General features: G+C 38.4%; 1 protein-coding gene across 2 annotated transcripts in view; it reads right to left on the bottom strand.

Annotated features, from left to right (window-relative positions):
* Nucleotides 1-2906: 2906 nt before the first annotated feature.
* The window catches only part of GABPA (GA binding protein transcription factor subunit alpha), a 28207-nt gene continuing 14742 nt past the window's right edge, over nt 2907-16371 (bottom strand). For both annotated transcript variants that reach the window (XM_075770044.1, XM_075770052.1), the window contains exons 6-10: nt 13551-13745; nt 11725-11781; nt 10562-10702; nt 9002-9194; nt 2907-4917 (exon numbers count right to left, since the gene is read on the bottom strand). In XM_075770044.1, the coding sequence (XP_075626159.1) occupies nt 4689-4917; nt 9002-9194; nt 10562-10702; nt 11725-11781; nt 13551-13745 (815 nt within the window). In that variant the 3' untranslated portion in view covers nt 2907-4688. The remainder of the gene's footprint in view (nt 4918-9001; nt 9195-10561; nt 10703-11724; nt 11782-13550; nt 13746-16371) is intronic.

The raw sequence follows: 16371 nt of genomic DNA, 5'->3' as shown, positions 1-16371 counted from the left end.
CAAAGGTAAGGGAAAAAAAGTGTCTTAAGATACCAGATACAGTGGTTGGTGGGGTTTTTTAATATTAAGACTCCCAGCTCATTTAGGTCATTAGTAGCAAACACCTGAAGCAATTCAATGGACAAAATTAAATGTTTCCACAAGTTTCCACACTCAGCACAGCTGTGCTAAAGTGAACAGGCATTTCCCCTGCTGTTTCTGAACGACCATTTCAACTCTGGCAACAGGGTAACATGACACAACCATTTACATGAGGATTTCAACTGTTTCTGATGCAGTTATCTCCCCTCTTAAACTGCCTTTGTTTTTAGTAAGTAACTGCATAAGTAAGTTACTTACAACTGTGATTGCCTTGATTACCATTGGATTCTTTCTTTCCTATCATAGCCACTTACGGTGACACCACCTACAAGAACCTACTTGGACATTGCGTGTCCCAAACCACAAACACAACCATCAATTCCTCTGTTTTTCCAGGTAAAAGAGAACTGTTTCACAGGTTACAAGACGTTTCTTCCAATACCGCTGCCGTTAGCACCATTTTATTTCGGTTTCCAGAGGCCCAGTTCCATGAATAAAATACAATTTTAATTAAAGGCAGACACTCAATATTTTTTTCCTTCCTCCTCAGCATTTTTTAAACCTCAGTTTCAAATTATTAATGGCTGAGATGTCAATACTCTAAAATTACATGATAAAATTTCAGTTTGGTGCCCAATATGATGCTGTGGGGTCTAATCCTGAAATAAAGATGCAAAATGTAATTGAGTCATAATATGTCTAATGTATCAAGTCCCACATTACAACTCTCAAAACCAAACATTCCACTCCTTTGATTATTAAGTAACATTCTTTTTAGCATCATCTGTATTAAAAATTACTTTTCCAGAAGAAAACCTACACAGCATCAAACCAAACACATTGTAGAAGCCCTGATATAGCTACATTAAAACCACAGCCTTTAACAATATATATTATCTTGAAAAACAAAAAACCCCAGTCCAGTCAGTAAAAATATTCACCATAGACCTGTGTAAATGAATCTTGTATCACGCTCTTCAAAAAAATGAATAAATGTTTCCCATAAACCTGTATCAATGGACCTTATATCACCCTTCTTTCACTATCAGGCCCCATGTCAGCTTATTTTGCTTAAAATTGATAATTGCAAGCTGTTAGTTTGTAACTCCCTATATCGTTCCAATAAAAATTGAGAATGGGAATCCCACAACAAACTCTCACTGACGCATTACTATAAACTACAAATAAAAGGTCCTCAATTAATAAGACACTGAACACGTGTAAGTGCACTTTAAAAAAAGGCCCACAAATTACTGAAATGTTCTAAAATACTATTTTCAGTCCGTTACATGCTGTTGCTGCAAAGCAAAACATAAACATTTTGAAATCAAGTGATCTGGTAGGTTTAAAGATGACAAAATATTTCAGTCTTGAATTTGGCAATCCAGATGGTGGAGTTCAGAGGTATATTTCCATTGAGACACGATTTAAAAATAAGGCAATAACAGTATAATCAGAATTTTATCTTTTTAACAAGGACAGTACTAACAATTCAGTTAGCAGGAAGGAAGTGAGGCTATTTGCAAGAATGAAACAAAGTCTTGATATTACAGTTCAACACGAACCTTTCATATTTAAACACTCCTAAATGCATAAAACTATTTTACAGGGCTCCATTTCATCCTACTGTTAAACTTCCATCATTATTTTTGTCAAAGCACCATTTTAAGACTTACAGTTAAGAAGTTAAAGCTGTTGCAGTAATGAAGGACACCGAGTTCCACTTTAAAAGTAGTCACATAGCCAAGCATTGAGTCAAAGATGCATCTTCAGCAAATAAGACAATCTGCCTTCTTTAACGAGCTTGTGATCTTAATGAGAATAAAGTGCATGTATTAATCTTTAAACTGGTTGCACCTGAATGACATTACAAATGGCCTTCTGAAAAACTAAGTCAACAAGCATTAGCTGTATAACTTTTTATTTTACTATATTGACATTTTATGCACAAATATTTTATCAGAGTAAAAATAGAAAATAATTGTTTCATGTAAAATCACCAAAAAAATGCAAAACGCAAAAGAAATACATAATTATTAGCAGAGTATAAGTGTCTTTATTTAAAGAGTAAAAAGTATGCAAAAACCCTTCTGTTTTACAAAAAGTTGGGAATATTCTTTCTATGTTTTCCCTCTGGGAGCAACAGAACAACCTTTGACAATATATTCTACAACTTTTATTTTATTGAAGACATCAAGTTAGTCACAGATTTCTCCCTCAGCTACAGAGAATGTGACAGTGATTTTATACTGTTTGAAAGATTCCTCCTTTAATAGTTAGAACACGGTGGAAAAGCAGACGATCCCACAACAAAGAACCCAAAGGACTATCATACCTACTGAAAAGCTGCAAAATAATAATCAGATGTATTTACAAAGAAAGTGTGGTATCAGAAGTTTCCCCTAGAGGGCTTATGTAACAAGAACATTCAAAGGGATGAAGTACTGGTATTACATTTCAATTTTGCTGTTAGTTTATCCTCCCACAGTCCAGTTTGATCTAGAAAGCTGATATTTTAAGCTTCTCTCCTTTTTGTACTGCATTTTAACTAAAAAGGCCTCTCATGAACTCTGCTAAATATAACTAGTGACTTGCATTGGACTTCTGTTTAGTAACAGAGCGGTGTTCTGTACATAGCTGCTGCCACCGAACTATCAGCTTCATCTTATTCTTAGTAAGCAAACCTGCACCTAATTGCGTAAGTCTCCTCAAACACTTGCCAGCTAGTGGAATCAGACGACCGTAACAGCAATAAATGGATTGCTGGCTGACCTCTTGTGACAGATGCATTTTGCTCAGGGCTTAAGATTTTTTTTTTTAAAAACAAAATAAAACCTGCATGCTCAGTAGATGGAATGCTTTAAGAGCTCAAGAATGAAAACAATATTAAGAGTTATGGAAAGAATCTGGCAAAAAAAAAATATTGTAAGTGTGGTGACAACGAAAAAAGTAGGCGAGATTTCTAGTTAAGCAAAAAGTATCTGCAGATGAACATCCACCTATAAACAAAAAACTTTATCCTCAATGTATCTTGAAAATAAACAGGAGTCTCCTCTGTTCTTTGACCTCTGCCTGCAAGTATGACCATTCCTTTTCAGATCAAGAGTAACAGTCCAGTGGTCTCCCTACTCAGTATAAGCACATTTTGTGCTTAGAACCTCACCGTACAAGCACTTCTAATTTAAGGTTTAAGAGTAGCTCGATCCCTCACAGAATTGAAGGTTTTCCCTTATCCATTGGCATTTTAATTGTTAAGTGTTACCAGAGGGGGTTTTACTTATAAAAAGTTGGAAAATGTGCATGGTGACATGAACATAACATGAAAGGGCAAAAGCAAAACCAAAATTGCACCATTTTCAGCCATCAAAAGAAAGAGTCTAACGGGTGTCAGTACAGAAGCTCAGAAGTCGCAGCCTATTTTTTACCGCATGTGTAAGTTTGCACGAAGTACTCTCTGTAGCTCAGAATTCAGGATACATTCCAACTATTTCTACTCATCATCCAGACTTCAAATTGCACCCAGTTCTGGAGCATGCACTTGGCTTATGAAGCTTCAAAAACATCACTTGAAGTTCAGAAAGAAATTAATTTTAAATAAAAATTACACATCTTTGTAGTTTAATATATGTCAGACTGTACAATAATTTGGAAATCAAACTTCAGTTCTCTGTAAAACTATTTTCAACTTGCATTTTGTTTCTAAACAGGGACTACTGACTGTGATTAACTTAAGTCTTCAGTTACTACGGCTGACTACATGCAGGTATAAGCACCTCGCAGAACAGAGCGTTAAACCCCCCACCAAACCAAACTACTCTCTGGGCGAGGGCTATTTTTTCAAGTTTTCAAATCACCTGACGGGGGGTGGTAGTGGGGGGAGAAGTTTGTCTTTGTTTTTTGCTAAATGGCTAGCGTTAACACTGTCTTTCAAAACAGATAACTACTTGCCCTCATATATGCATATTATCTACATCTCACAATGAAATACTCATAATTGGCTTTTCACCTAAGCCAGATCTAAACCTGGATCTCCTTCTTCAGCACTGATCTTCAGTTCGGTCTAGTCTTAGTTTCCTTTGCTTATAAACACAGAAGCTATTTTAAGAACCTGATGCTTTTAACATTTAACGCGTCTTTCAGCTCTGCTTGATTAAATGAGAATAATGAACATGTTTAACTTTGAAATCATCAAATGCCGTTTGGTAGCTCAGCAGAGAACAAAAGACTGGAAAGGACTAAGTTCAGACAACTGATCAGCTTGCTTGCCGTAGGTACATCATTTTTGTTAAAAGCGCTACAAAAATTACTATGTACAGCTGTGGACACAGAACGCTGACCAGTTCAACATTTCTCACCAATTTCAGATTGCATACAACAGAGGCCCTGACTCAAAGTTGCAGAGGTTGTGGTGATCCCTTACCTTACACTGAAATATATGCTGTTAAAAGATCCAAATTTACGCTGAGTCCCAGTTCTTTGTAGAAAATCATACACTATATTGTACTGTCAAGAAACAAAAGAAGTTTCCAATTCTGATAAAGGTAAGAGCAGCAACTGCTCTGGTTATATAGGAAAGGCCTCAGGCTCCCGCTTTCAGGTCCTAGTGCTTAATTATCTTTCTCTGTTTGCAGGGATGCTGTAGCTAGTGCCACTGCTGTAACTGGCTGTGCAATGCCATGGAGCTGCATCTTGGCTAGTTTCTTCTGCTCGCATTCCGTGACCAACCGATTCAACTCTGCTGCGCTGTATCCAATGAGAGTTTTCAAGTCGCAGACAAATTTGTACACAAACCTCTTGCCTTGTACTTTGCAGATCATGTCTCCATCATAGTAATATCTGTAAAAAGGAGAGGGAGAAAAAAAAAAAGAAAAACTCAATGTAAATTTTCAGTATCTGTAACTTCCATATGGATCGGTTATTTACTGAAGGTCAGTCAGAGGCCAAAATATGAATCTTTTTCACATCAAGACTCTCATATAATTTCATATATGAAGATACTCTTTAGGCATTTTCTTATATGAGAAAAGGGAAGAGGGTTGAAAATTGTCCCAGCACCTTGATAGTTAAGGAGAAATAAAACATAGTAATTATTTTATAAGCAGTCAGAAGCACTGGTTCAGAAATGAAAGTCTTGGAGCAGTTGAAAAACAGCTAGAGAGGGGAATAAGTTTTATATAGTGCTTTGCCTTAATAAGAAAATATTCTCTCTCCCTCATTATTGTCCTTTGCTTTCTTTACTTGTCTCTGCTTTTCTGAGGAAAAAAATCATAGAATCACAGAATGGTTTGGGTTGGAAGGGACCTCAAAGATCATCCAGTTCCAACCCCCCTGCCATGGGCAGGGACACCCTCCACTAGGCCACGTTGCCCAAAGCCCCATCCAACCTGGTCTTGAACACTTCCAGGGATGGGGCATCCACAGCTTCCCTGGGCAACCTGTTCCAGTGCCTCACTGCCCTCACCTTGCGGTAAAGAATTTCACATTGGAAGCAGTTTGAAAATTAGCATTGTGGTTTCTATAACACTAAAGAGGACGCTCTCTTCTTATTGTTTTCAAAGATGGAAATAAAACTATAAAAGCATGTTTGTTTGTTTGTTTTTTTTTTTTTAAATAGTTCATATGCTGGGAGAACTACATCCTGTGCCTTTATTTACAACTAAAGGTGACTTCTCTAACTATGAATTATTTTTATGTTGTGTCACAAAAGAATTACCAGACTGAGCAGAAATGCAGTAAAGGTAACAAAGTCTATATGACCCATAGTACTCCAGAGACATTATAAAACTTTAAGCGATACCAATAGAACAGAAGTTAGAATTTTACAGTTTTGTTGCTGATCTTGTCTCACTGCAGGCATTAATAGAATGCATGTTACATTTCTCATTATGAAAACCTAAGTGGCTGGGACATAACTCAGACTTGATGAACTTAACAAGCTTGTGATAAATTTGAGAAAAAAATCAAAAACCAAAACCAACCACCACCACCAAAAAATAATCACACAATTTAATTTCCTCAAAACCATCACCCAAATGGAGTACAAATGAATCCAGATTTCTTGACTGTCTAAAACCCAATCCTCTGAGGGGCATGCTTGCAAAGCAAAGATGATTCTCATTCGCTAGCAAAATTAAGTCAATTAAAAGACTAACTTCTGTCTCCCAGCTCCTGTGGAAAAGAGGGAAGTTATTAATAACCCAACCAAATTTCTTCAGCCACCTCAAATTCTGAAAAAAAAAAAAAAAAAAGGACAAAAAAGGACAAAAGCCTTTTAATTTCTTACTTCTGAGGATCAGGATCTAAGCAACAGGACCAAAGCAAAGACAGGATAAGAGACAGACTACATAGAAAAAATGTTGGCAAGCCTGCTGGTTACCAATACCATGCAGGAAGGCACAGAGGTCTGTTATGGAGCGTAAGAACTGTCAAAATAGCTTGTTATTGCCCTGGGTAAAGAAAGTCTGGCCCATTTGCCAAAGCCCTCCTCCACCTTTCTCCTGAATGACACATAGGAAAGCTTCCTCTGCAGTCCTCCTCCTCCTCACTCCACCCCCCAAGCTAACACCTGTGCCTCCCTCAACTCCTCTGTTTTCTTCACCACATCATTACACCTGTTCTCAACTGCTACTCCACTCCCACTCAGCACTTCTCCATGCCAGCCCTATCCTCCAGAGCATCTTCTTGGCATCAGTTGGAGGATCTATGAGGCAAGGAGGTTTAGTTCTAATGGGTTAGATGAACCCTGTAACCTAGAGGGTGGGATGATAATTTACGTTCAGCTTTGAAGTACAAATGCATTATTCAGACATTCAAGTGTTAGAAAACATGTCAATATTGATGCAGCTGCCAAAATGTCAACATTTTGAGGAATGCGATTTCTGTAATTCTGTGACTAAAATATAAATGCAAAACTTCTCTAATAGTGATTTATGCAAATTACTGTGCAGGCATCTGTTTAATATCCCAGTGATAAGAATATTATTCTGAATTTCTTCACCTGCCTTTGAGATTTTCTGTGGAGTTTGTTGAGAAAACCCAAAAAGCGTTAGCATCATTTACATCATGCTTATGTTCCAGAAAGTTTTCACATACACCTTCAGTACAAAAATGCATAGATTCACAAAAACAGGTTGGAAATATGGGAATGGTATTGCAACAATACAGGCTGGGGAGCAGCTCTACTGGAAAGGCACTTTGGGCAGGAGGTTGGAGCACAGACCTCCTGAGGCCCTTCCCACTCAAGGGATTCTGTGATCCTATGAAAAAAGTAACATTCTAATTTACTATATATAAATAATGCAAGAACAGCCATACAAGACCAGACTAAAGATCTATCTAGAACAGGATATAGACTCCAACAGACCAAAAGTGGATGCCCAAGAAAAAGCATCAGAGTAAGCATATAATGATGCACTTCCTTGCTTTCAAAGATCTGGGGCTCAGGAACATCTAGAAATTGCATCTTTCCATACTTAATATCCTTCAAAATACTTCTTTTTCATTAATTTGTCCACTTTCCTCTCAAACTCATAAAATAATTCTGGCATCCACAATACTGTGCTTAAAGAAGTTACAAGACAAACGAAGGGTAGAGTTAAGCTGTGTATCTGGTGCCTGCCAGTTTCTTCTGATGCCTCCAGTTCATGTAAATGAGATACTGAGGCGTCATTCTTTACTGACTCTATGCCATTCACAGCCTTCTAGACTTCGCTCTCCCCCAGTGAAAGTACTCATTCATCATTATGCATATTGATGTTACTTAAATCCTCCCTAAAAGATTAAAGAAAGCCAGAATATGGTAACTTTGCCATCACTTCTCTTAGAGGTATTTTTAAAGAGAAGTTGATTTATTTTTTTTTTTTTAAAGCAATGCTAGTTGAGTTTACTTCCTTTTAGAAAAATAGTGTAGCCAAAAGTGGAAATGCTGAAAAGTAAATCTTTGATCTGAGACTTCAACCATATGCAACTTCACTCATATAATTCTTGAAACTGCTTAAATGATTTGCAGGATTAGGCAATAAATACCTTTTCTGAAAACTAATCAAGAGAAACAGATTTAACAATACAGAATAAGAAATTCGACATTAAATCTTAATGTTTTCAGAGAACTTGTATGAATTGTCAAATGATTCCAGAGGCCAAAATAATCAGGGAAAAAAAAAAAGTCTAAAATTCACGTACTTGCATTCTTCCTCCTTTTCAAACACATCATCTGCAGTGATTCAATAATACAATGTCAAACTACAAAATCATAATGGAATGAAGACGGCCTGAAACGCTTCCTTTTCTTCAGATGATAGAAATTCCCTATGTTGGGATCACAACAACTGTTGAAACTTACCTGTCAACTGCATTTTTCAATTTAACACCCCCACTATGAGAACAATGGAATGGGTCAATGAATATCTGAACTTTGAAAAACTTTTGTTACATACAGAAAAGTACTAACAATTATGTAACTACAGGGAAGTATCACTTTATACCATAACAAGAGCAAGAGGAACACGAACAAGTAAACAGTAAAAATATAAAAATAAGTAAATATTTCTGTATCTTTCACCAATAATTAATATTGTTTGGCACACTACCAAGAGCATAAGTGAAAGATACATTGAAAAAAAAAATTTCAAAAGCGAGCCACTCAAACTATCATGTCAGCATTCAATAATCCTGAAAAAATAAAATATAGTTGCAAACATTCAAGAAGTTATTGTACTAGCTTCTTTAAATAAAAAGAAAAAAACCCCAGCAAATACTTTGCCCCTGAGACTAGTACAATCTGACAGGAAGGAGTAACTTCAGAGGATCTGTTTATCCCTTTACTAGAAAAGTCGCAAGTCTTCCATTATGACAGCTAAAAATCAAGTAGCCAAGTGGAAGCAAATCACTTCATATCTGATCAGTTCCTAAAGTTTCTTACCTCAAAGCCCGACTAAGCTTCTCATAGTTCATCGTGGGTTTGTTTTTGCGCTGTCCCCATTTCTGCGCAACCAGTTCAGGTTGATTCAATTTAAACTCTCCTTCGTCACCAACCCAAGAAATACAGTCCCGAGCATCTTTGTCAGTGAGAAGTTCTAATAAAAACTGCCACAACTGGATCTGGCCATTGTTTCCTGTTGAAATAAGGATAAGAAGATCCATTTCAATTAGTCCTTTTCATCTTCCCCTCATAGCTAAAAGTTTTCAACCAACATATTAAAGCAGACCAACACAGAATATATGACGGAAGGAAAACTTTCACTTAATTAATTTCTTTGAATTATTCTTTTGAAAACGTTTTCCTGCAAGGCCATCAGTATTTATTAAAAAAAGAAACTGATCAATACAGGAAAAAAATAAAAATCAAGATTTCTCATAAATCTGTCCCTGGAACTTAAGGAAAAAAAAAAACCAACAAACAGTACACAGTCATTTAGAGACATATTTATCCTTAAAATAGAACAGATTTAGCAAGAGCTGCTTATTCCTCTTCAGGCATATGTACACATAGATATAACAGAAGCTGTTTTTTTTAAAAAATAGTTTAGTCTCCAATTTTCAATGTCAATTTAGAAATACACCCCCCCCAAACTTCAGCTTAAGTCAATGTAACATCTTTCATGTCTAATCATTAATACTTCTTTTAACTCAAGTATCTGCAGTTAAATTTCTAAACTCTCAATGAGATACAGATAGCAGACCCAATGTCTAAAGAGAGAAACAGAGTATTCCCCACTGATGTCAGCCGATGAAATCTTGGCCTAAGAATCCTGAATGATATCATAATAGACATTTATGGAGAGTTTAAAACAAATGAAAATTCAAGGGAAAGGAGAGGAAAGGCTTTAACAGAAAAATTCACAACAGTGGAGAGAACCAAAGCAAAAATGTCAGCAAGAAAAAAATAAAATAAAGAAATTAAGATGCGTTATTAATAATCAGAGTATGTACAAATAACAGTAATTCTAAAAATAAACTGCAGATTTAGTGCGCAGTTTTCCAGAAGGTGCGTTATTTAACAAAATAGGAATCTGAAACTTGCTAAATTCTGAAGTCACCAAACTGGGTGCGGGGGTGTGGTGGGGTGGGGAGGAGGGAGGGGAACAAGTAGAGCAAATAGTAGATAGATTCTACAACATCTACAACATACAGTTTATTTTCTCCCCTTTCTGCAAACGGAAAGAAGTTAAAAGCTCAAATAAATGCTACACAGTGGTTTCAGAGGACAGACTGTTAAGTGATAGGAAGAGAAACAATTTTGTGCATCTCATTTACTGCAGGACTCAAAGCTGTGGCACCACATTAGCATAGTGCCTGCGTGAGCTAAATAACCTGCCAGCTCTCAACGTGCTTGTGATGTATTTTGTAGCACGGCCCCCTTCATACCACATGGACTTCTACAAACCTCACATCTAGAGTGACAAAGATGTGTTTTACAAAACTGTAATTCAAAGTAATGAGTGTTTACTGCATTTGCATTTAAAAATAATGGAGACAATACCTGTTCTGTTCCCAGGGGAACTTCTGTCTTCCCCAGAGATCCTTGGAGCTCTCTGTACTTTAGCTGCCTTTGCACTGCTGTTTATTACTTTAATGGTGGTTGGGGTAGCAGGCTGTACAGATGCTGGAATAATCTGCACAGCTGCAAAGCAGAGAACATTGCAGAACATCAATTATAAACTGCTGGCACAGAAATAGGCATATATTATTTATTACCTGTATTATCATAACATCTAGGAGCTAGTTTTTTCCTTTGCTAAAAAGACACACTGTGTAAGTCAGAATGCTAAGAATAATTTAAAGACTTTTTACCTCTTACAGTGAAAATTGTGGTTTTAGCCTCATAGTAGAGATGCCACACTACAGATAAAACATCAGCTTTAGTTTACTACCATGTGTATGTTTCCATAAAAACATCCCTCTTGTGCCTTTGTTTTCATCTTTATGCTGTTCCCATACGATCCAACATAATGCACTTTCCTCTATAGCCACTGCACAACCCTCCAAACCTGCTATTCAAACACCAATTAAATATCCTTCTGTTGCAATGGTGTAAGAGGATGCAAATGCCCCACTCTAGGTGGTTTTAACTAAACACAAAACCAGGATGTAATATATGGTCTACCTATTTAACATATAAACTGCTTACAAGTTTTCTGAAAATTGATTCACTTCGATAATTCTTCAGCTGGAAGAATGCGTTTCAAATAACTGGAAAGTTACTTTAATGTATTTTTTCTAGTACTGGTTTCTAAACAAGTCCTCTCTTCCATGCTCCCTTTCAATTTTTGGAAATGCTCTCTTTTGAAATCATAACATTTTAATATATCCATTCATTAATGCAATATAAAGCCCCCCAAAAAACAGAACAACTCAAGACCTCAACACTAGACAGCTTATTTCAAGAGAGTGGAAAACCATCCAAAATGAAAGTTAGAAACTTTCATAGTTCAGGTCATACACCACCTTTCAGTCAGTAACAAAATATCGAGAAACCCAACATTTTGCTTCGAAGTTTAAAATATGCCCTCCTCCCCTCACCAAGGAAAACTACTCTCTCAAGTGATTTTCTAAATCTTGTACTATTATAGCGCTGAACCAAAGTACAGTGCTAAACCTGCAAACAGTTAATTGTGTGAATTTACTGCTGGCAAAAGTACTTACGCTGATCAATAGTAACAGTTGCTATTTCTCCAGAGTGTTCTTGGCTAGCCAACACATCTGCAAATTAGAAAAAAAAGTTTTTATTTAACCTAATTTCAAGTCACCTGAAGATAAAAAAAACTTTCATATTTCATAGAGAAAAAAGTCAAAATTGAGTATCAGTTTGGAAGAGACAAGCATAGGTCATGGTCTTGTGAGTAGAGACAAATTTAATGTCTGTCATTCCATTTTTAGAAATAATGATGTACATGGCGAATTTCAAGGTATCTTATGCATTCTCCATCTCCTAAAACCTTTAGCTATATCATGTAAATGAAGACAGAAACAGCTTTTAGTCTGCCAAGTGACATCCAAGCATGGTATATCTGAAATGTACATGTATATTATCGTATTATGCACATGCAATGCATCACTTATTGGCTGTTGTGTACATACAAGGATTTCATTGCCTATTCTTAATAATCTTCACTTCTAAACAATACAGAGATATACATTAAATAACTCACAATCAATATTTAATTATAAAACTGTCAAATTCAGGAGATGATGCACAAATGAAAAATCTTTATTAAAAGAAAGGAGGAATCATCAGTCACTACTTCCTATAAGTTATGAAGTTTGATAAAAGACAGGCAAACAGCGTTTAGTATGCAGACATGTGCAAAGCGTTTGACGCTGTCTGCACAACATCCTCTTCTCTAAATTTGAGAGATGTGGATTTGATGGACGGACACGGACAGTGGGATCGAGTGCACCCTCAGCAAGTTTGCTGGCAACACCAAACTGCGAGGTGTGGTTGACACACTGGCAGAATGGGATGCCATCCAGAGGGACCTTGAGAGGTGGGCCTGTGTGAAGTGCATGAAGTTCAACAAGGCCAAGTGCAAGGTCCTGCACATGGGTTGGGCACAGTCCCAAGCACAACTACAGGCTGGGCAAGGAATGGATTGAGAGCAGCCCTGAGGAGAAGGACTTGGGGGTGTTGATTGATGAGAAGCTCAACATGAGCCGGCAGTGTGCGCTTGCAGCCCAGAAAGTCAATTGTATCCTGGGCTGCATCAAAAGAGGTGTGACCAGCAGGTCGAGGGAGGTGATCCTGCCCCTCTACTCCGCTCTTGTGAGAGCCCACCTGGAGTACTGCGTCCAGCTCTGGGGGCCCCAGTACAGGAGAGACATGGAGCTGTTGGAGTGAGTCCAGAGGAGGGCCACGAAGATGGTCAGAGGGCTGGAGCACCTCTCCTATGAAGACAGGCTGAGAGAGTTGGGGTTGTTCAGCCTGGGGAAGAGAAGGCTCCGGGGAGACCTAATTGCAGCCTTCTGGTACCTGAAGGGGCCTACAGGAAAGATGGTGAGGGACTGTTTATGAGGGAGTGTAGTGATAGAACGAGTAATGGCTTTAAACTGAAGGAGGGTAGATTTAGATTAGGTATTAGGAAGAAATTCTTCACTGTGAGGGTGGTGAGGCACTGGAACAGGTTGCCCAGAGAGGTTGTGGATGCCCCATCCCTGGAAGTGTTCAACACCAGGTTGGATGGGGCTTTGGGCAACCTGGTCTAGTGGACGGTGTCCCTGCCCATGGCAGGGGGGTTGGAACTAGATGATCTTTAAGATCCCTTCCACTCCAAACCATTCTATGTTTCACAACAGCAGACATTCTCACTAATACTTCCTGTAACCTTTTTTATTGATACCTTAATTTTTACTGCCAACACTAACTAGAGGAAAAACAGCTGCTAACAATTGGGTTCATCTTTAAAGAAAGAAAAAAAAAAAAAGAAGGGAGGAAGGGGAATAAGTAAAATCAGTTACAGAAAAATCTCCCATACACTTTCGAAGAAGCTCCAAATGGCTCCACAGGATTTCTCCCCGTGGCACGCGCTGGAAGAAGTCTTCTTGACTGAGGCTGCAGAGCTCCCGCCCGGGAATGCTGAGCGCATTGAGGTCAATGTCAGTCATGCTGAACTCCTTCATCACCCATACCACCCAGTGGAGGACCTGATCTGTCGACCACTGCACTGGGTCTGGAAAAAGAGAGACAAAATTATCTCCTTATGTACTCATTATACACTGCAAGGTTCCTCCTCAATTATATAGTAACTTCCATAAAAGTAAACATCAAGAAGCACAGTTACCATGACCAAATCTGACTGGATGGTAAGCTGACGCCTCTTAAAATGCTGATGGAATGGTTTGGCTTGGTGGGGAGATGGAAAGGGCAAAAAAGGGATTTTTCTTCAGCAAAAGTTTTTACATTAGAATTATGCCTGACTTTTCTCAAACAGAAAAAAAATTTATTTTTCTTTTTCTATAGGTCTTTAGTTTCAAAAAAAGACTAGTCTCCCCCGCACAAGAATACTATTCCTCAAATATGTTGATCAGCATGTGATTATAGCACAATATTACATTCTAAACTAATTCACATTATCGCAGTTTCTAAACTATCAAAAATCACCATCGTACTGGGTTTGGCTGGGATGGAGTTAATTTTCTTCATAGAAGCCCATATAGTGTTATGTTTTAGGTTGGTGACCAAACCAGTGTTGATAACACACTGCGATGTTTTAGCTACTTGTCATGGTTCAGCCCCAGCCAGCAGCTGAGCACCATGCAGCCACTCGCTCACTCCTTCCCGCCCCCCGTGGGATGGGGAGGAGAATCTGAAGAAAAAGGTAAAACTTGTGGGTTGGGATAAGGACAGTAAAGGAAGAGGGAAATAACAAGAACAGTACTTATAAAAGAACACACAAAGCCGTTGATACACAATGCAATTTGCTCACCAACTGGAACCCCATGCCCAGCCCCTCCTGAAGTAATGACTCCTCCTCCCCAGCCAGCTCCCCCCCTCCTTATATACTGAGCATGATGTCATATGGTATGGCATACTCCTCTGGCTAGTTTGGGTCAGCTGTCCTGGCTGTGTCCCCTCCCAGCTTCTTGTGAAAATTAACTCTATCTCAGCCGAAAACAGGGACACTACTGCAGAGCAGTACTTGCACAGAGTCAAGGTGTGACTGACTAAAGCCCTAGGGGTGGGGGTGACTCCCAAATAAACCCCTACAATGGAATAAGGCTCAGAGGAGATGGGCAAGGGCAAAGTGTCCATGCAGCTCAGAGAATAATGCAAAGAAGTTTACTTTATCTCAACAAAAAGGAGACTGGAGGGTGGCCTTTGTTACAGATAAACAAGCTATCAACAGCTGAGTGGATCGGTTGGTGGTGTAACTGTCTCCCTGAGTCAGCCAGACCACGAACATGTTGCTCAGCCCAACACAGACTACACAAACTAGACAACTAGCAAAGAATTTCGAAGATAGCAACAGGCTCGAGCTGGTTTCAACCCATGTATTCCTTCCTGGTGACTGCGGACACCCAACACCACGATGGTGAGTGTACTATAGAGACCAGTAATGGGAATCACACTGGTATTGTGATTGTGGTATTGAACAGTGTATTGCAATTGCTGTATTTTTCTACGTTACCTTTGTATTGTGTTTTTAGTATAATTTGTATCACTGCTAAATCAGAAATCCCACGTAACATCAACCATCTTCAAGTAAATTTAATATTAAAGATTACGCTCTCCATGCATGGAATGTCTAAAAGAACCTGGTCAGAGAGTATTGGACTCCAACTCAAGGCCTTCTCTGTTTCTCACTCGGCCAATCCAGCAAGTTGACAGGAGGTGCACAAGAAGCTGGGAGGGGACACAGCCAGGACAGCAGACCCAAAATGACTAAAGGGATATTCTATACCACATGACATCATCATCAGTAAAACTGAGGGGCAGTTTTTCCAGAGTAGCCCTTGCACGGAGACCATCTGGGCATTGGCCTGCTGGAGGTAAGTGACTGCTTATGCATCACCTTTTTTTTTTTTTTCCCCCTTCCTGTCTCTTTGCTTTTTCCCCCCCCCCCCCCCTTCACTTATTAAATTATCTTTATCACAATTTTTTTTAAACTCATTTTGGCCCTTTTGATTCATTCCCCCATGCCCCTGGAGGCGAACTGAGGAAGTGACTGGGTGGAGGCTTACCTGCCAGCTGGGGTTAAGCCACCACATGGGTGGGCTAATAAACATGCATGACATATATAAATATAAAACAGTAATTGTAATATGCCACATCTATAAAGACCATATCAAATAAACCATGAAACCAAGATTTGATACAACAGGACCCAATGCATACCTGTAGTTGAGTCAAACAAGCCACAGCATGAACTTTTGGGATGCTTGCTTGATATTTCAACAACACACAACATGCACATCATTTAAATGCCAAACACACAGAAGTATAGGCAACCCACACAGCAGAGGAACACATAGAAATGGCAATAAATAATCAACTCAAGATACGTGCAATACATGATTTGTTGGCTCAAGACATTTTAGCATAACAAGTCTGTTGTTTCAAGCAGTATTAGTATGAACAAGCTAGAAAGGGGATGGGTAAATCTAACCATCATCTCAAAACTTGGTTAATGTTGTATGCAATATATTAAAACATGTCAGTGAGTACAAATTGGAAATGGAAACTAAAGCAGGGATATTTACACTTTCAGTGTTTCAAGGGCAAAACACAGGAGCAGAACAATTAGGTATTTTTAAATTACAATACTCCAAACAGATGTCACCTTGATAAGTTTTTAT

This window comes from Balearica regulorum, chromosome 1 (assembly GCF_011004875.1).
Source record: "Balearica regulorum gibbericeps isolate bBalReg1 chromosome 1, bBalReg1.pri, whole genome shotgun sequence".
Classification (NCBI taxonomy): Eukaryota; Metazoa; Chordata; class Aves; order Gruiformes; family Gruidae; genus Balearica; species Balearica regulorum.
Note: the sequence above shows the minus strand (reverse complement) of the source record. Positions and strands in the feature narration are given on the sequence as shown.